General features: G+C 41.7%; 1 protein-coding gene across 1 annotated transcript in view; it reads right to left on the reverse strand.

Annotated features, from left to right (window-relative positions):
* The window catches only part of NUP205 (nucleoporin 205), a 1,199,422-nt gene that overhangs the window by 790,650 nt on the left and 388,196 nt on the right, over positions 1 to 20,576 (reverse strand). The window contains 1 exon segment of the mRNA XM_044087173.1: positions 8,557 to 8,766. Within this exon segment, the coding sequence (XP_043943108.1) occupies positions 8,557 to 8,766 (210 nt within the window).

A 20,576-nucleotide genomic window follows, 5' to 3' on the forward strand; every position in this document is an offset into this window, starting at 1 on the left:
CTTTGTAAATCATCATTCTGGTTTCTCTACCAAATCTTTTCTAACCGTCTTAAGATTGATTCTTGTATTTATTATGCAATATTTTACATCCAGCATCTTCTGTTCCAGACTCTACTAAAATTTCTACAGGCGTTGGTTTTTCACTTAGCACTTCCCTATCCCTTTCGCTTTGCCTGCACTCTGGTCAATCCCTGGTAGGGAACGCGACAGTCAGTAACCTGGTTTGGCCTCATCCCGCTCTATTACCTTTCTCTCTCTAGTTATTTGCTCCCAATACCTTGGTTCATTTGCCAGTTTTCTCCAGTAAAAAAGATCTCCATTCCTGTGTTGGATTAGTTCTTAGAAAACTTTCAGTTAAATGCTGTGAACTATTAATGGGTGACATGTATATGTACATGAAATGGTGAAATTTTGGAACAGTACCATGACTGTAACTTGGGTGTGAGTTTCACAAATTAAAAGGCAAAATGAATGACAGTACTAGTGGGAGTTTTTCCTTGAACAAGTGATGCACAAATGAAAGTCAGCAATGCATTTTTTTATGACTAAGGCAAACATGAGAAACTAATGACTAGAAAAGGCATGCAAGGTTCACAGAAATGTGTGTGTGTGTGTGTGTGTGTGTGTGTGTGTGTGTGTGTGTGTGTGTGTGTGTGTGTGTGTGTGTGTGTGAGAGAGTGAGAGTGTGCATGGCCAAAAAGGCAAACACAATCCAAAACAAAACTGTCAGCGCCACAAAAAAAGGAATGTTCCACCTTGAAAAAATTTTATTTGCAACTGATATGTTACAGCGGCATTTCCATGACTGTATCAGCAACCGACACATTATACAAAGCTAGTATGTTCATACGGTAATCAGCGCAATATGAAAAAACAAAACCAAAAAAGGTATGCAAGGTCTACAGAAATGTGTGCATGACCCAAAAGACAAACAATTTAAAAAGAAACTGTCAGTACCACAAAAAAGAAGCATTTCACATGGAGAATATTTTATTTGTAAAAAGAAGTTACAAAAGCATTTCAGTTTGATTACTTTTATATGAATGTAAACTTGCCTATGTCACAAGTGATAATTCAATAAAGGTACCTGCAAAAAAAAGCATTTCCATAATCTCATTGGCAGCCCAAATATAATACCAAGGCTATTATGTTCCTACGGTGGCCAACGTAATCCAAAAAAACAAACAGATAACCAAAAAAGGCAAGGCACACAAGGTCCACTGAACTATATATGCACGACAGAGAAAATGACACGCCACACCAGATGAAAGCCTGTTTGTATACGGAGGAGATTCAGGACTTAATGCTTTATAAACAAGTGGATGTCTGTGAATGTTGAGTGACTGCAAGCTGTGTCGGGCGCTAGGATCCGCCACATAACACAAGCACTCGGGTCACTCCAAGGCAAGTGCAAATATGACTCAGTCATTGTCCATGCTGGTGTGAATGACCTGAGACGTACCTCCCTGGACTACATGAAAAGAGACATAAAGGAGCTCTCTGAGCATGTAGCCCAGGCCGGTATGACCCTGACCTTGAGTAGCATCTTACCCTCACCAAGAATGATGCCACAATATGAAGACAAAATGATCAATTTCAACAATTGGCTTAAGTACTGGTGTCATTCAAAGAGGATCCAATGCCTGTCAGCTTGGGATGATATGCTCGACAAGCCACGATGCTTCGCTAGGGACAGCTTGCACCTGTCACCCCTGGGCTTTGGAATATTGGCAAAGGCTCTTGCTACCCCCATAGTGCCTTTTTAGGCAAGGCTCAAAAGACAAACCCACCTCCATAGGTATCACAAGGGATAAGAAACTAAGAGTAATGCTACTCAACGCCAGAAGTCTAAACCTCAAGATGCACGCACTCGAAACTCTCCTTAGCATGGAGAACATCGATATCTGTGCAGTAACAGAAACCTGGTTCAGGGCTCCTGAGAGCACCCCAGCACTACCAGGTTATACCTCATACCATGCTTTTCGGCCCCAAAACTTGGACCAAACCACAAAAGGAGGGGGAGTATTGATATTCATCAAAGATACCCACACCTCCAGGTTGGTGGCAAAGCACGAAGCATCAGAGACTATCCATGTGCAACTAACAGTGGGTAAAACTGCCTTCCAGTTTATAGCCTGCTACAGACCACCCTCCCAAACCAAGGAACCCCACTCAGCCTTCCTGAGAACACTGGAAAATATGAAGGTCTCTCCAAACACCATTATATTGGGCGACTTCAACTACCCAAACATAGACTGGGAGCATTACTCTAGCTCCAACACCCTAGCCCAAAGGTTCCTAGAATTTATAAACTCAAATGCTATGGAACAACTTGTTACCACTCCCACAAGAGTGGAAAACATACTGGACCTGATCATCACCAACATGGGGACTCTATGCTCCAGACCAGAAGTGTATCCCTAACTGGTAAGATCAGACCATAAACTAATCTCACTGGATATTCACATCCCGACCCCACCCCCTGCCCAGAAAACCACAGTGAAAAACTTCTCTAAAGCAAATTTCACACTCCTGAAAACCGAGGTGGAATCCTTCAAAGCCCCCGGGCCTGTGGAAAATATGGCCCAGACCGCAGAATCCTTTATAAACGCATTCTATGAACACCTTCAGGAATGCATGGATCATGCGATCCCAAATAAAACCAAGACCCAATCCTCCAAAGGCAGACGTCCTGTCTGGTGGACCCCAGCCATAAACAAACTATACAACAGAAGGAGGAAGCTACTAAATGATAGAGCAAAATCCCAAAAAGGGAAGGCATCACTGATCAGTATTAGCAAAAAACTACGGGCACTCATAAAATTGTCTAAGGCCAGCTTAGAGAGAAAAATTGCACAGGACACTAACGATAATCACAAGGCTTTCTTTAGTTATGTTAGCAACCTACGTGGTAATTCCCAGATATGCTCAGAATTAGTCCAAAATGACAAAAAATACACTGAACCCACAGACATTGCCAACACCCTAGCTGACAGGTTCAGTGCAAACTTCTCCCCCCCCCCCTCCCCACCAAAAGGGCAAATATCTATCCCAGCAGAGTGCTGCCCCCCTGACATCTCAGATGCTCAGGTAAGAGCCGCCCTCTCCAAAGCAAAAAACACAGCATCAATGGGACCAGACGGTGTCCCGGGCTGCGCCCTACATGAACTCCAAGAAGAGCTAAACCCAAACATAAAACTACTGTTCAATCTCAGCCTTACTACAGGATATGTGCCCAAAGAGTGGCGTACAGCAACAGTGGTCCCTCTCCATAAAGGTGGTGCCTCAACGGATCCTGGAAACTATCGCCCCATAAGCCTGACTAGCTTGATCTGCAAAGCTATGGAAAGGATCATCATGGACCTCATAAATAAAGATATTGGGGACCTACAGACACTGGATCCTACCCAGTTCGGCTTTGTTAAGGGCAGATCCTGCCTCTTAAACCTGGTTGATTTCTTTGAAACAGTCACCAAGGCCATTGACAAGGGGAAGGTGGTCCACACAGCCTACCTGGACCTCGCAAAAGCCTTCGATACAATACCCCACTCGGGCATTATAGATAAGCTCACCAGCTTAAATATCAACCCCTATGTCACTAGATGGATTGCAAACTGGCTCAAGGACAGAACCCACATGGTTAGAATTGCTGGAGCCATGTCAGTCTCCAAACTAGTTACAAGTGGTGTCCCACAAGGCTCAGTCCTGGGACCTCTCTTGTTCGGTATACATTTCTCGGAGGTACAAGCCAACACGGAAGGACTGTGGCTGACCAAGTTCGCAGATGACTGCAAACTGGGCGCCATAATCGACTCTCCAGCAGACACAAGCATCCTCCAAAAGGGCCTCATAGAAACAGACAACTGGTGCCAGAGCCATGGCCTCAAGCTAAATGCCAAAAAGTGTATAGTCATCCCCTTTGGCAAAATCAAAGTGCCCACAAATTACCACATAGATGGTAATCCATTAAGTACAGAAGAAGTAATTAGGGACCTGGGGACCAAAGTTGATAGCAATCTCTCATTTGACAACCACGTGGCCAAAGTGGTTAGAAAAACATTTTATATAGCCCACCTAATCATGAAGGGATTCACATCTAGATCAGGGGAGGTCATCGTGCCTCTTTACTCATCCCTCATCAGGCCCATAATTGAGTACAATGCCCCTTTTGGGATGTACCTTACCAGACACATGAAGCAACTGGAAAGACCCCAAAAGTACTTCACCAAGAGGATCAAAGGGCTCAAACAGATGCCATATGCTGCCCGGTCAAAGAAACTCCAGCTCTACTCAGTGGCATACCGCCTGTTCAGAGGCGATCTGTGCCTGACGTATAAAGCCATGTCCAACCCGGAATTAATGGACATGCTGCACCTCAGAAAATCCAAATCCCATCGAGCTACGCGCTCGAGAGACTTGAACCTCAGCACTGAAATAAATAGGACATGCTGGAGGGACAGATTCATAACCCAGAGGCTCCCTTCACTCTGGAATAAAATCCCAGTCCAGGTTAGGCAGAGTCCCTCATTGACTCTCTTCAAGAGGAATCTTGATGAGTGGATGGGAGATCGTAGGTTTACCCCGGGTATCACTTCTGTGTCACTGTTAGACAGAGGCACAGTATACTAACCTCGAAAAAGGGCATAGCAAAATAAATTTAAAATGGGTGGCGAAAGCCAAACACAGTCTGGCTAGACTTATAAATGCCCTAGGGCAGATAGCCTAGTATGAACCTATGAATTGGCTATATGGGGTGGCAAGTGTTAAATGACTAGTGTCAGACATTCTGAAACAGAACAGTGGGTTTCATGAAATTAGTCATACTGACATACTGTCTCTTGCTTTGTTCACTGTACAGGATAACTGAAAAGGCAGATGCAGCATTAAAGTAAAAAAAAAAAAAAAATCTACCCTCCCATACCCCAACTCAGATTCATAACACTGTACAAGTTCTCATCTCCCTATACAAGTGCAGAAAATTCTTTCAATTTTTCTAGAAAAATGATAAAAGTATGATATGTACTTGCTCTTCTGGACAACTATCTGATTTTTTTTTTAATTTAGAAAATGAAGATGAAAATCTGATCCAAGTGATTAGTCACGTAGGCAAATGTTTCTACTAACAAGAAGAAAAAACAAGCGTATTACTCCAGTAATGTTAATAAACCAAAAGAAAAACAAGCAAGGTAAAACTGGCCCACTTTCAACATTTTATAACTGATACAAGCTCAGATAAGCAACCATTTTTTTTAGCCTAGCCCCACCCAGCATATAAACAAAACATGATACATTCAACACATTGTAGTCTGTTGGTCCATACTCCTGGTCCATGAAATGCAACTCACTTCCACAACCACCAATAAATCAGAAGTAGTCCACAACACAACACAAAATAAAATGTGCCCTTTCCCACCACTAACAAGACTATCATTTGTCTTCACAACTTGCATTGCCCAACAGGTCCAGTTCTGTACAACTGTCAATGTTCAATGTCTTTGCAGGTTATATTATGAAGGTCTGAAACTGCTGGTGTAAAACATGTTAAGAAGTTACCTTAGTGTAATCTAAGCTCCTACACAGCAAGTCACTCAGGCGTGTTGCTTTACAAAAATCTCCAACATGCAGTTCTGCTTCCCATTTTTTTCCTCCTCAAACATCTATACCCTCCCTGTAAGCACATTACCAGATGGAAAGTCATTATGTTAGCAGGCGAGACCATACCCTACTTAAAGCACTCTCCTAACAAAATGCAAATTAATTAGACAAGGAAAAACAGGTGATGGTCTGCAGGGGGCATATACAAATCACTGAGCCTATCTCCCTTCCTCTAAGATGCTGTTATTGCCATAGTTAAGCATTTGGCAAATGGGCTAAATCACTTACAGATGGCTCACATTAAACAAAGCGCCACTTACATAAACCAAAACCTGAAAAAATAAAATATCTTCTCTGCAGCACAAAATATGACTTTCACAGTCAGATTTAAAATCAGGCTTTCATCCTTTATACGTTGGGCTTTGCCAGGAACAAAAATCAATATTCAGTTCATATTACCTAGGATTCACTTAATGTGTTTTGAACCATTACTTCAACGTCATTAAACAACAAAGACTTCTTTGTGGCAGAGGAGTTTTCCTCGTTTAGGAAACAATGTCATTCAGTAGCAGATAATAAACGGTTAGGGAAAGCCCCACTTTTGTGATCTGTATGAACTACTGCACTAACCATAACTGTAAAACGATGCTCATGAACAGGCAGACGCTAGCTTTAGTGTCACCTGTGTTAAATGCAAATGAACATTGCATTATACAGTCAACCTCCACTCATTTATGCCCATGATGAAATGGGCATCATAATAAATACTGCTGAATAAAAATCCTAGCACATCTCAAAATTCAAAATATTTTTTTTACCTGTGGTAGACATTTAATTATTGTCATTGTTTACATTTTCAAAACAATGCACCCTTTATATTTTACAATTGCCCATCTTTCAAAGGCAACATTATCCTTCGGGATTATAGCTTATAATCATGAAACGAATCCTGGAAAACCATGATCAAATGGCATTCTGATGTTTTAAGGAAGATATGCCAAGACCAGATGTAAGCAAACTGGCTGACCAGTAATTTGATGAAAGGAATGTCAGAAAACATTCAGCAAGGAAGGGTATGGCAGGAAGCTTCACAACCCCCACCCCACATGCACATCCACTGCCAGCATTTTCCCAAAAGGGTACATACAACATGGGACAGTGGACATTGGTTACATTCAACATGGGACAGTGGACATTGGTTAGTGGTGCTGTCTCAGAGTAGCTGTTCTTAAATAAGATGCATTCTGTGCAGAGTCTGCAAGCCGTAAGTGTCCGTGTGGTTTTCTGTCAGGAGCTCTAGTCCTTTTCATCTTATCAAAGACTTCAAATGGAAGTGGAAATTCCCCCCAAATTGCCCCCAACTGTGCATACAGTGTAGTGGTGTTTGGGTGTGGTATGGCACACCATTCAGATTTAGTTCACAACCTTGAAATGGATTACGCAGGTGGTCACGGCTAAGTGAATGAATCAGATTTGGTAACTTTCACTTCCAGCATCAGTGAACCAGTGCTGCAGCTGGTCAGAATGCTGACACTGACGTTAGTTATGGCAGCACACCAATCAACAAAGCACTGCTGATCAGCTAATGTAAGCTTAACAGGCATATTAGATGCATCATGATAACGGTCATTCGATGCCACATAAAAGAGCAATTACACTGTTGTTCTGTCATCAGCATTCACTGCCCTCCTACAGTACATATTAAAAACTGTTTCTATAAATCTACAAGAGAGACAAAAGGCCACAAACACCATATATCAAAGTATGCATTTCTCCCCAGGAAAGTAATTTACACACAAGCTAATGACAAAGAAACAGGATGCAGATTTTTTTGGTGAATCTTACGTTTTGGATAATAACAAATAAATGACCTCTTTACAGCTGATTGAATTTGCATTTAAAATGACATTTTACTATATGGAGCATTTCATTAAAAATGGACAGCAGCCACAAAGGGCCATCAGTGCTGGTCTATGCTTATGCATACATGGCAAAGAAAAAAGCACAAAAGCTAGAGGCATGAACTTTTAAGCACCTCATCATTGCTTGGCAGTAAATATTCCTTTACTTTCTCAGTTTGAAGGTTGTCATGGGACAAATAAATTTAACTATAAGAAAACTACATTAGGATATAAGCAATACAAACTCAGTAAAATCTAAAAAACAGACTTAGCGAATCATATAAGCAACACATACATGCCTTAGAAAGAGAACTGTGAAGGACAGCACACACTTGACATCTATGATGGCAGGCAGAAAAGACAGCAAAACTGGCAGCTGCTTTCTAAAAATGAATATAAACTTACACGCACTCTAAGTTAACAACATTCATAGTTCTGTTCACCTGGTCTCTTCACTTCTTGTTTCAAGTCTAAATATTGCTCAAGTTCAGATTTTTTTTATATTTCAGCTTTTGTAAAAGTCAGAAGACAGCTGGAACAGGCAACATTGTCAGCAGCTGTATATAGCCTACAACTATAATTTTATAATTTTTCACCAAAACAAATAAATGTCACATTTAGATTTCCATTCACCTACATATCAATACTAAAGTAATAGGCAGGTTTCCTCACTCTACCACAATGCATTATTCAAAGGAAAAGTTCAAGAAAAACCTTCCCAACTCCTAAAAATGATTACTGGTACAGTAAAATAAGCGTCTGTTTTGTATGGCTAAAGTGAGATAATCAGTATTCATAACACCTAGTGATTCACACAGCAGACTGCTGCAATTTTATATATACTGGCACAAAATCCTTGATCTGTCACAACCATGCACAATGAATAGTGGAAGCATACAATTTTAACACCTGCATTTATTTATATGTGAAACTAAAACAGTTCTTGTTCTGCATGAGAAATGTACAGCACAAAATATATATTGAAGAACATTAGAAGTATAATGTATGTGTAAGCCTTAAAGATAAAAGCACCAAACAAATATACTTCAGATGGAAGTACCTTTTCAGCAGCTCTTCTGTATGCTCGAGATGGAAAACGAAGGAACACAGAGTCTCTGATGAAGTCAAGGTAAGGATCAAACCCTGGAGGCCGAACACCAGCTCCAAGATTAGAAGGAAAAGAACCTTCTACAAGTGTGCTTATAAGTGTACAGAAAGCACGGGTTAGAGGGTACTCTTCACAGCGTGATTCAATCTCACTCAGTTCAACCTTAGGGGGCAAAAACACGTTCATAAAATAAACTTTACGCAAACAGAGTTCTGAAAAAAATCACAACTGTTTCTTTCCGAACATTAGTTTCAAAAGAACAAGTATGTTTCTTAGCCTCCTCTGAGGATACTTACAGTGCCATTAATTACGGGTTATTCCACCTTGTGAGGAAATCCTAAAAAAGTTACTATAACAATTCATACCACACTAACAAAATGTACTTTTTTGATAGCTGCATACATCTGAATATAAGATTAAGACAGTTACAGTAAAACCATGCAATACTCATTCCCATAACACAACCTCTAGAACTTTTTCATGTAGCCACGTATGTCAGGAAGAAAAATGGACATACAAGAACTACAAAAAAAAATAAATATAAAGCAATGCATAATTGCCACACAAGTTCCAAATGAGAACTGGTAAATATGAAACACTATGTAAAAATGGGAGAGAGGGAAAATCATAAATTGGCACCAAAGAGGTCCACTATAAAGCAACTAACAGGACAGTTACCCCAGCACTACTCAGCATGTGAAACTTTCCCATTTCATATCACATGATGGACTGCTCTTCAATTTTTTTGACATGATTAAACAGTCCCTAACTGCATTACAGATTTTATAGGTTCATAGGCAGGTACTAGGCTATCGGCCCTGGGGCCTATACAAGCCCAACCAAAAAGGTACCCTGGCTTTTGCCACCCAGGAAAATTATTTTCCTGTGCCACTGTCGAGCAGACTTCTATCAGTTTCATCAGCTGGGCAGAAATAAATGTTATTCATTCTATGAGTTTATTAGTCTTTCATACAGGGAAAGTCAGACTGAACAAAGCCCCTTTTCAGCAAATGCCCGCCCAGGGAGAAAAGTTCCACATTACATATATAGAAATAAATGACCCATAACCAGAGTACTGTATTAAAGTAGTTAAAGTATGAGAATTTAGTGACATTTATTTGATTTGACTACACAAGGTGAAGAATTAGTAAAAGGGCTAGTACAAAGGCAGTAGTGTTATACTAATATACAGGATTCCACTGGGACTGTAAATTATACACGGGATAAGATTTAGAATAAGAAAGGGTGTTAGCAGTGGGTCTGTTAAAAAGTGCATGACCATTTGTTTCAGTGTTCCATCTTCAGAGATTTTAAATTGTAGATGACATATTTCTGAGGTCTGCTCAGACTGATCTCCGCAGTTTAGCAACATAGAGAAAGTACAATCACTATTATGTTTTTTTTTTTTTTTTTTTTGTCAGTACCAAATGTTGGTTTAGGGAGTGCAGTTCTCTCTGGTGGGTATGAAATTAGTTTAATAACTTGCTAGTTGCAGGACATCTGTCTTGCGTATAGTAGATATCATGGGCAGTCTTAACAGAGAAGACTGGGTAGTTAAACGGCTCCAAACAATTAAGGGAGTGAAGGGTCACACACTGATGTGTTTGGTTGATATGGTTACTTGCAAACTTTGTAATTTTATTACATGACTGCTCCAATTTAGCTAGCTGAGAGGAGGGTAGGTTTAGGTTAGCGAAAACTGGAGAGACTAGGGAGTAGACAGGTGTTAGATATAGTCTTGCATGCATAGTCTGAAGTGCTTTCACTTTATAAAGTACTCCCCATTTACTTTAAGTTTTTTGAAGTGTGCGTTGGGTATGCTAAGCAAATCTTAATACGTTGGCTATTACCCCTAGAAGGTTTGTATTTTGCACAAACTCAACTCTAGCGTCACTGACTGATAATATTGTGAAGTCACAACAGTTTTATTGTTGGGTTACAGGTGAAGATACCTTTAGTTTAGTTGTATTTGGATTTAAAGCAAGGGCACTCAATAGTGATCAAAGAGACACTGGGGGGGATACACAAAATTAAATGGCAAAAGGCTGGAGAAATTAAAGCTTTATTTAGCTATTCAGATAAGCTGACAAAACTGCAGAAATCAGACATTAAAATGAAGAAAATTTTGATTTAATGTGATGCCTCTCGAGAATAAATATTTCAAAAAAAAAACAAAACAGAAAAGTTAGGAGACAGAGTAAACAGAACCACTGATTCTATGAAAGTACTACACTTATGCTTCACAGCAAAATTTGTTAACTGACAGGGCACATTATGTTGTTGTGTCTTTCGGCTTTTTCCCAGTTAGGGGTCGCCACAGCGAAACTCTGGTCCACTAATGATTGGTAGTTGATTTTTACGTGCCGAGTTACCAGCCCTGATGCACAACCTTCAACGAAGGTACGCCCATTCACACGTCTCCATGCAGAAGACGCTCTAGCTGAGAATCGAACCGAACAGCGTCTTACTGTGAGGCGACAACGCTACCGCAGCACCACTGTGCTCCAAATATGGCTAGATGAAAGCAACCAAGGCATATAAAAGTCAAGATGTAATCATACTAGCAAAAAAAAAATCTCCTAACAAAATGTCAAAGAAGGGGAAAGTATTAAAAATTGTGGACACCAGAGTTTTTCCTGGAAAGTGATTACTCATTGTACACCATGCAAAATGAGCAAGGTTATCTTTGCAATCAAGGGATGCTATTTTTCCTATATTATCAAAGATGTTTTTGAAAGTATAACAGGCTACACAGGACATAGAATAGTCAAAGAGCAAACAAGAATGCTGAATGGGACTCTGCTTCTCAATATTCTGTCAAGAGGCAGGCCCACAGAGAACCTTTGTCAGGGAAATATTTGCACTGATCAAAGGAAAATGCTCAAGTGACAAAAAAGGTCCAGCAGTTGACCTGAAGAATCAGAAGCATCTTGGACTCTAACCAGAAACCAGAACTGAGAAACTGCAATAATAAAGAGGTGTCACGTGTCCCTCTCTAACATAGATGACAAGCAGGAAGGGTATTTTGTTTAGATGCTTTAATACATAGAAACACATCAGGGTGGATAGCAGCATCATAAAATATAAACAAACTGGTTAACAGACAGACCTTACATACATACATGATTACATCTCAACAGCTTACTAGAAAATGGCAGTCAGACTCGCACGTGCTCAGTATTTATATACTTGTGCAAGCCCTTGGATAGCTTCTTTAAGAATCAAACACTGATCTACAAGAGGAATACCAGCAGCAAAGTAAATTTAATGAATGACAGAACTGTAAAGCAATGAACTCACCACCTCTAACTCAGATATGTGATCTGTGGTACTGTAAAACATAGATGAAAAAGAAAGTTTGCAGATAGTGTTAAATTGGTAGGAGAAATGTAAAGCATAAACTTTGCTTTATGTCATTCATGTTTAGAAAAACACTGAACAGAATGAACTAAAATAGCTTTTGCTTTTACTAATGTATGGAAATTCTTAGTTGTAACAACATGTCCAGGTTTTATAATGTAGCAAGCAAATGTCTGGAAAGAAACAAGGTTAATGGAATGTGATTGTTGGTTGTTGTGGAGTAGATCCAAATGAGCACTGACCATATTATGCACGCATCTAAAAGATAACTTCCCAGTTTTTATAGAGGTGAAAAATCTAGATTAACTTTTTACGTTTAGCTTTAGACTTAAACAAAAAGACTTGGAGAAAATGATGAAACGCATCAAAAACGCAAGTTGTGTGTAAAAGAAAGTTGGATTTAGCTGGAAATCTGTCCAGACTGGACTCGAACTGGTCAACAAAGGAAATGTGATAATATGAGGTAGTGCCATCTGTGCCACAGAGAGTAGAGCAGTGCAAGTGCAACATATGCCAGTATAGCTAGCTGGAGTTTTGTAAAGAATTGTATGTCATTTGAGTATCACACTGATTTGTACAGATGCTTGTGTTAAAAATGTATTTGTATGCTTGTGTTAAAAATGCATCAACAGTGAGTCCTGCTGAACAGAAAAGAGATATACACGTATGGCAGACAGTATTATAACTGATTAAATGTACATGTCTTAAAAGAGAATTCTGGAAAGGAACAAGTTAATCTCAGTCCAGCTAATGTTGAAAAACAGGTTGCAAATTAAATGGGTTGGCTTAGGCCATAAAGATTTAAGATTTATCTCACAGGTCTGATTTCAGCCAGAGACAAAAATGCCTGGTAAAACCAGAACTATGAATCTTACAGTATTGCCCTTAGCGGTGAACTAATTTGCTACCCCGGAAGGGTGGAGGTTTTTGAAATTGTTTTATAGCTTTCAAATGCTGCAGCAGATCTTGGCAAAGCTCTGTGTGTGTACCGTACCAGATTCAGGTGATGAAATGGAATGTCATTCTATAACCAGCATTGAAATTATTCTTTAGATATTGGTAAGAGAGATGACAGAACTCTCGCAGCAGCACTTTGTCTTCCAGAACCAGACAAGAAAGATCTCTCACAGATATCTCACACAACTTTGCACCTCATCTTGTCTTGCTGTAGCAAGTAACTCAACACACCATCTTGCCTTGCTTTAGTAAGTAACCAGGGGACAGCAATTCTTTAGTCAGCCAAGAAAAAACAGTGAGATTAGTTAAATATAATTTTCTGCATCTGTGTGACTCTATCCAACTGTGTTATTTTTGCTATCTCCTGTGATGAAACTCTGGTGTTTATTGTAAATAGATATTTGGTATTCGCATGCTTTGTATCTTATAATTTATTAGGAAATATTTCTATAGCTTTCATTAAGGCTGGTCTTTTAGCGAATATGCCACCATTTGTATTAGTATTAATTTTACTGATTATAATTAGGTACCCTTTTAACAGCCTTAGAGTAGCTGACTGGTGGCAGTGTAATTACCTTATAGTCTGGGCAGAGGGGGCACAGCTGGTAAATCTGTGCCAGTCTTTCACAGGTGTGTGTGTGTATGAGAGAAAGAGAGAGCGAGAGTGTGTGTGAGAGTGAGAGTGTGTGTGAGAGTGAGAGTGTGTGTGAGAGTGAGAGTGTGTGTGAGAGTGAGAGGGTGGTGAGAGTGAGAGGGTGGTGAGAGTGAGAGGGTGGTGAGAGTGAGAGGGTGGTGAGAGTGAGAGGGTGGTGAGTGAGTGTGTGTGAAAATCTAATACCCAAGTGTGTGTGTAAGCTACTTGGAAGAGGGGCACAGATCTCAAAGTGGTTAGTGTGGCTTCTTGTTTAGGGTCTGGAGAGAGAGAGACAGAGAGAGAAAAAGAGAGAGAGAGAGTCCAGCCCCAGGTCTGGAGTTTCCTCCCTGTGTGCTCTTAAGGGAAATTATGCTTGGTGCAAACAGCTGAATCTAAAAATACTTTGTGAATCGATTTTTGCTCCTAGTGGCAATCCCTCATCAGTGTCAGTGGTGAGGACTGAGACTCCTTGATTACTGGCCCAGAGTAGGGACCATCACAGTAACCTTAATTTCCACAGCAGCAGGCTTTTACTAGCTTGCATACTTCCCCCTATCTCACAATGCCCTGCCTTCTTCTGAGTCTCTAGCTCAAGTGAATACAGACATAGTTGTGGTTATCTATGAAAGAATAGGACAGATATTCCTATGTATAAGACTATTTAAATGTTGAGAACCAACAGCAAATTCTTGGTTGTTACTCTACGTTTCACTGGATAGGGCAATTTACAAGAGGTTAGGTGAGCGGGTTGTTCCAGGGTCCAGACAGACACCTGCTAATGGGGAAGTCCAAGACAACAAACCGGAGAGAATGGATGCCACAAAAGAGGCCAGAGTTGGCAGAGTTGGAAGAGTTTGAAAGAAAAAAATGAGGGGTAAGACCTTGGGAGGAGGCAGGGATGCCAGCACAGGCACCGCTTGAATCCTGAAACCCACAAAAACATGGCCCTGACAAGGAGTCAGAAAAGACATTTGAATTTGTGAACCCCAGGCTCTGTAGAAGGGAAATGGCAAAATGGAGATTCTGTAGCAGGATCTCTGGAGTGGATGCCTTAAACAGGAGGTTGTCCAAGTAAGGAAAAGTACAGTTGTGTACCTACCATAAATGTAGATGTTCCAGTGTATTCACTGTTGCAGTCATTACTCTTGGGTTATCCTGCTGGCAGGCTACCCGCAGTCGGCCAGAATTCCAAAGTCTAGGTCTGGCGTCGGCTGCTGTCGCTTCTTTCCTGACGTCAGTGCGCCAGGGGTATAAAAGATGCAGTCAACGCCATTTTCTTCAGTTTTTCTTGCCCCAGATGTCAGGTGCCCCAAATAGGTAGGCTAAAAAATATATCAATAAGAAATGCATGCACAAGAATAACATTTCCTTCATCTACAAGCAAATACACCAAAAAAGTTGTATAGGATAGAGAAGTACAGGTAAGTCCCAGCAAATAAAGGGGGGATGGTGGGTGGGTAACCTGGACTGCAACAGTGAATACACTCTAACATCTACATTTATGGTAGGTACACAACTGTACTATGTTCATAGTGTTTCACTGTTGCAGTCATTACTCTTGGGTTGAATCCCAAAGCTGAGGATGGGTGGCTGGGCTAAATAGGATTAGGAGAGGCTATGAGGCCTTGCAGAGCTGCAGTGGCGAAGCCTGCTCTGGACTTAGAGAGGCAAGTGGTAGTGCTTTGTAAAGGTGTGCACTGAACTCCAAGTTGCAGCCTCTAAGATTTCTTTGGTTGGTACTCCTCTGAGGAAGGCTGCTGAAGTGGCTGCTGCTCTGGTGGAATGAGGCCTAATGCCCTTAGGCACTGATTTGCCATGTTGAGAATAGGCAGAAATGGATGCAATGGCCTATCCATTTAGAAATAGTTTGTTTGAGATAGCCTTTCCTTGTGATCCTGCAGCATATGACACTAAAAGTTGCTCAGTCTTTCTGAAAGCTTTAATTCTGTCCAAGTAGAAGCGTAACTGCCTGTGTATGTCCAAAGAATGCATAATTTTCTCACCCTTGTTCTGTGGACTTGGGTAAAAGGTAGGCAAGTGAATGGTTTGATTGAGGGCCACACTGGACACCACCTTAGGCATAAATGTAGGGTTTGTCCTCAGAGAAACCCTGTTTGGATGAAAAATGAGGAAAGGTTCCACAGCCATGAGTGCTTGTAACTCCGAAACTCGCCTTGCAGAGGTTATGGTTAGGAGCAGAGCTGTTTTCCAGGATAAGAATTTAATATCCACCGTTGATGCTGGCTCGAAAGGAGGCAGTGTGAGTTTTTCCAAAACATAATTGAGGTCCCAGGCTGGAATTGGTGCTCTCCTTGGAGACCTAATGTTTTTGACCCCTCTTAGGTACTGCCTTATTAAAGGATGAGAAAAGATAGGTGTTCCGTATTGTAGTGTGTAGAAATGGCAGAGGCATGAATCTTAATTGATGAGAAAGAAAGGCCTTTGTTCAGCATCTCAGTTAAGTATTGTAAAATCTGAGGAATATTTGGTACAGACGTGTCAATGCCTTGTTCCAAGCACAGAATCTCTTCCATTTTTCTGCATAAGATTTTCTGGTACTGGGCCTCCTGGTCTCCAAGATAACATCCATAACAACTTTTGAAAGAGGAGTTTTCTGAATGGCTACATTATCCACCATGCTGCCACATTTAAGGTCCTGAGTTGGCTGTGCAGGATCAGATTGGGTCAGCAAGTGAGACGTTTGAGGCAATATCCATGCTGGACCTTGAGACAAGCTCTTTAGGATTGGGTATCAGTGCTGGTGTGGCCAGTCTGGTGCAATCAGAATCGGTTTTGGCTTCTCTTGTCTGACCTTTAGGGGTACGCTGGGAAGGAGAGGTAGTGGGTGAAAAGCATATACTGTTAGATTTTTCCAGCTGAATGATAGGGCGCCCACTTTCCATGCTTGCTTGTGGTAAATCCTTGTGCAAAATCTCTGCAATTGACAGTTGTGAGAAGAGGCAAATAGATCTATGTCTGGGCATCCCCATTTCCTTATTATCATCCTGAAGACTTGTGGATCCAGTTTCCATTCGTGGGGATCCATGAGGTTTCTGCTTAGTTCGTCTGCCAGAGTATTTGGTTTTCCTGGCAGGAATTGTGCTTGCAGGTGAACTTGAAAAGCCAATGCTGTGTCCCATAAGGTCATTGCTCGTCTGCAGAGGGGGTGGGAATGAGTACCTCCCCTGCTTGTTAATGTACCACATGACCGTAGTGTTGTCTGTCTTTATCAGTAATTGTCCTGGATGAAGCAGGTCCTTGAAAGCTGTCAGGGCATTTTGAACAGCTCGCATCTCTTTTTGATTGATGTGAAGATGCATCTGGTTTGCAGGCCATGTGCCCTGAACACATTTTCCTGCTATATGGGCCCCCCAGGCATAATCTGATGCATCCGTTGTCAGTGTCTGTCTGGCTGTGGGTAAACTGAATGGCAGACCCTTGTAGTGGTGACAGGCTTCTGCCCACCATCAAAACTCCTGTTGCAGGCAGGGAATGAATGAGTGCAATTACTGTCTCCAGACTGTGGCAATGCTGTGTCCAAACACTTTTCAGATACCATTGTAGTTTCCTCATATGCAGTCTGGCATATGGAATTAGTAGAATGCAGGATGCCATGAAACCAAAGGCCTGCAGGATTTTCCTTGCAGATAAGTGGGTTTTTGTTGCCAATTTCTTGAAGTAAGTAGTCAGTTGTTTTTGCTTGTCTGGCGTGAGATAAGCTATCTGGGCAGTTGTATTTAAGCTTGCACCCAGGAATATTATCTCGAGAGGGCACTAGTTTTGATTTCTTTTCATTTACTGTGTACCCTAGGCCAATTAGTAATCTTTTTCCAAACACCAGTTGCTTTAGAAGAATGTCTTTGTTCTCTGCTTGAATTAGGCAGTCGTCTAAGTAGGGATATATTTGAATTCCTTTTTGTCTACAAAACACAATTACTGGTGCCAAGCATTTTGTAAAGACCCTAGGCGCAGTAGATAAGCCAAAGGGCAGTGCAGAGAATTGGTAATCCATTGAGCCAGCTATGAATCTGAGGTATCTTCTGCAAGATTGTCTGATTGGGATATGCAGGTATGCCTCTTTCAGGTCCAAAGTTACGAGCCAAGCCCTCTTGCCCAGCATGGGCAGAAGCTGCTGAGGAGTCAACATCTTGAATTTTGGAACTTCCAGAAACGTATTTAGTATAGACAGGTCCAGAATTGGTCTCCAGGTATTGTCCTTCCTGGGTACTAGGAAAAGTCTGAAGTAAAATCCTTGCTCCTGCTCTTGTTGTGCTACTTGCTGAATGGCCCTCAAATCCATGAGGGCTGTAATTTGTTTTTGTGCCTCTGCCCATTGACTGTGTGGCAGGTCTGGCATGCCCTTTGACCTTGGTAGAGTGTGAAAATGGAACCCGTAGCCTTGGGACACTGTTCAGAACCCATTTGTCTTTGGTAACCATTTGCCAATTTGATGAAAAAAGTGCTAGTTTTCCCCCTAAGGGGGCTGTCAAAAGAAAACTGGTAGAGGAAAGTCATTGGGACTGTTTCCTGTAAGGTTGTGATTTGTCTTCTCCGCTTTTGGAGGTAGGAGCACCCCATTGTTTAGGCCTGTATGAGCCTTGGGGCTGAGATCTGCCTCTGGGACACCTGTATCTGCGCCTCTTTGTGGTCTGTCTGAGACTGGAAAGGACCAAGTTTTAGAAGGCCAGTTCCTGCTAAACCTGGGTGGCTGTACCTGTAAGAAATCCTTGACTGTCTGCATGGATTTTGCTTTATCCTCCATTTTTTTCAACACCTCTTCTGCTTTAGTACCAAACAAAGTATCATGCTGTAATGGTGCATCTAATATTTTTGCTTTAACATGATCAGGCAGATTTTGTTCCTTTAACCAAGCAGGCCTTCTAATAACAGAACCTGTAACAGCAGCCCTGCAAGAGGCCTCCAGTGAATCATAACCACACTGCAAAGTATGCTTTCCCACTTGTTCAGTTGCATGAAATAAATCCTGCAATTCCCTGTTCTCTGAACATTCAGTATTTGTCAACATTTTCTGTTTAAGTAGTGACATTAAATATTGTTGATATTTAAGCATATGAAATTGAGAATTTAAAGCCCTTACAGCCAGGGTGGCAGAAGTGTAAACTTTTTCCCCCCACCTGTCTAGAGCCCTAGAATCCCTATCAGAGGGGACAGGTTTTTTTTGCAGTGGAAGCTTTAACCCCCTTGGGACCCTGAGATATAGTTTCTGGGTCAGCAGCAGGGTTTTTATATAGGAATTTATGAGAATCCGGGACCCTGTAGTATCTGTCTGGCTTAGCAGGTGCAGGGGGTAGAGAGTCAGGGGACAGTCCGGACTCTGAAAATACATAATCTACAATGTCTAGAACAGGTGGAACAGCAAGGGGTCTGTGCTGAGGAAGTCTCTGAGCCTTTTCTTAGAATAATCTTGGCTCTCCCAGTGGAAATGCTCCCTCATAGTATGCAGTGTTTCCCCAAAAGAATAGTCCTCAGGAGGAGAGGCTGAAGGAATGGATTCTTCAGCATCAGAATCCTCATAGGGAAGCATGGAGTAAATCCTATTCAGAAGAGGAATCAGAGGAAATAGATTCCAGATCAGAAGAATCATACTCTTGTCTCTTGCCTAGGCCTCTTATCAGGAGAGGGATGGGAGCCCCTGATCAAAGTAATTAGGTCTTCAGCCATTTTGAGCATCTGTTTTTTAGGCATGGAAGTCTGAATAGGAGAATGCTGTACTTGTTTCTTTGTCTTTACAGCTGCTTTAGTCTTTGAAGCGGAGGATGGCTTAACATATAGTTGTGTAGGTCTGAAGACACCCTCAGAAACTGATGCCTGCTCAGCAGCTCCGGACCTATCTGAGGGATTGATTTCAGAATGTCCAATACCTTGAGTTTCCAGAGGCCCAGTCAGCTCCATGTGGGAGTTGGTAGCGCCCTGGCTCTGAGGTAGCGGGCGCCAGGGGCTGCAAAAGCGCCTCAGTGAGAATCGACGAACCGGCGACTGGCCTAGAAGAGGCTTCGTCGCCGGTTTTGGACTTTGAATGCCTATCCTTGTCCTTGCGTTTTTTGTAAACTCCGGTTATCGGCTGTTCCGCCGGCATTATATAATTAAATCTTCGGCCAAAGTAATGAAATGCAAAATTGAACTGATGCTTGATAGTGCGTTGGTTGAATCTAGCACAAACCAGACAGCTAGCAATGTTGTGATCAGGGCCTAGGCAAGGAATACAGTAGGAGTGAAAATCCTTATGAGGTATTTGCTTCCCAGACGAAATACAATTGTTAACTTTTTCTGACGTCGGTCTGGAGCAAGAAAAAAGTTTCTCCAACGGGGTACTTAGCTTTAATGAAGACTTCGGTTCTGAAATTCAGATCTGAAAATCTCAGGAGTCGGCTGACCGGCACTTGCGAACTGCTTTTGCTTCGGGCACCACGCGGCAAGAAAGACTGAAGAAAATGGCGTCGGCTGCATCTTTTATACCCCTGGTGCACTGACGTCCAGGAAGAAGCAACAGCAGCAGACACCGGACCTATACTTTGGAATTCTGCTCGACTGCGGGTAGCCTGCCAGCAGGATAACCCAAGAGTAATGACTGCAACAGTGAAACACTATGAACATTACCTGGATCCCCTGAATCCTGCAAAAAGCAATCAAAGGAGTGAGGCATTTGGTGAATACCCTTCAGGCAGTAAAAAGGCCAAAGCAGAGAACTGAAAAATGCCAGGAAGCAGAGAAATTTAAAAACTTCCTGAAAAGGGGATGGATCAGAATATGCAGATAAGCATCCTTGAGATCCAGAGATACCATATAATCCTGCGGATGCAAAAGAGGGAACAAAGTCTGAAGGGACAACATTCAAAAAGAGGGTACCTTCAAAAAAACATTTAGATGAGACAGGTCTAGAACTAGTCTCCAAGTACCCTCTTTTCTGGGTACTAGAAACATTCTGGAGTAAAATCCCCTCCCCCTTTGGGGCACAGGCACCTCTTGAATAGTACCCTGTGTCAAAAGGTCCCTAAGCACC

This window comes from Protopterus annectens, chromosome 11.part0 (genome assembly GCF_019279795.1).
Source record: "Protopterus annectens isolate FY-2018-M chromosome 11.part0, PAN1.0, whole genome shotgun sequence".
Lineage (NCBI taxonomy): Eukaryota > Metazoa > Chordata > Ceratodontiformes > Protopteridae > Protopterus > Protopterus annectens.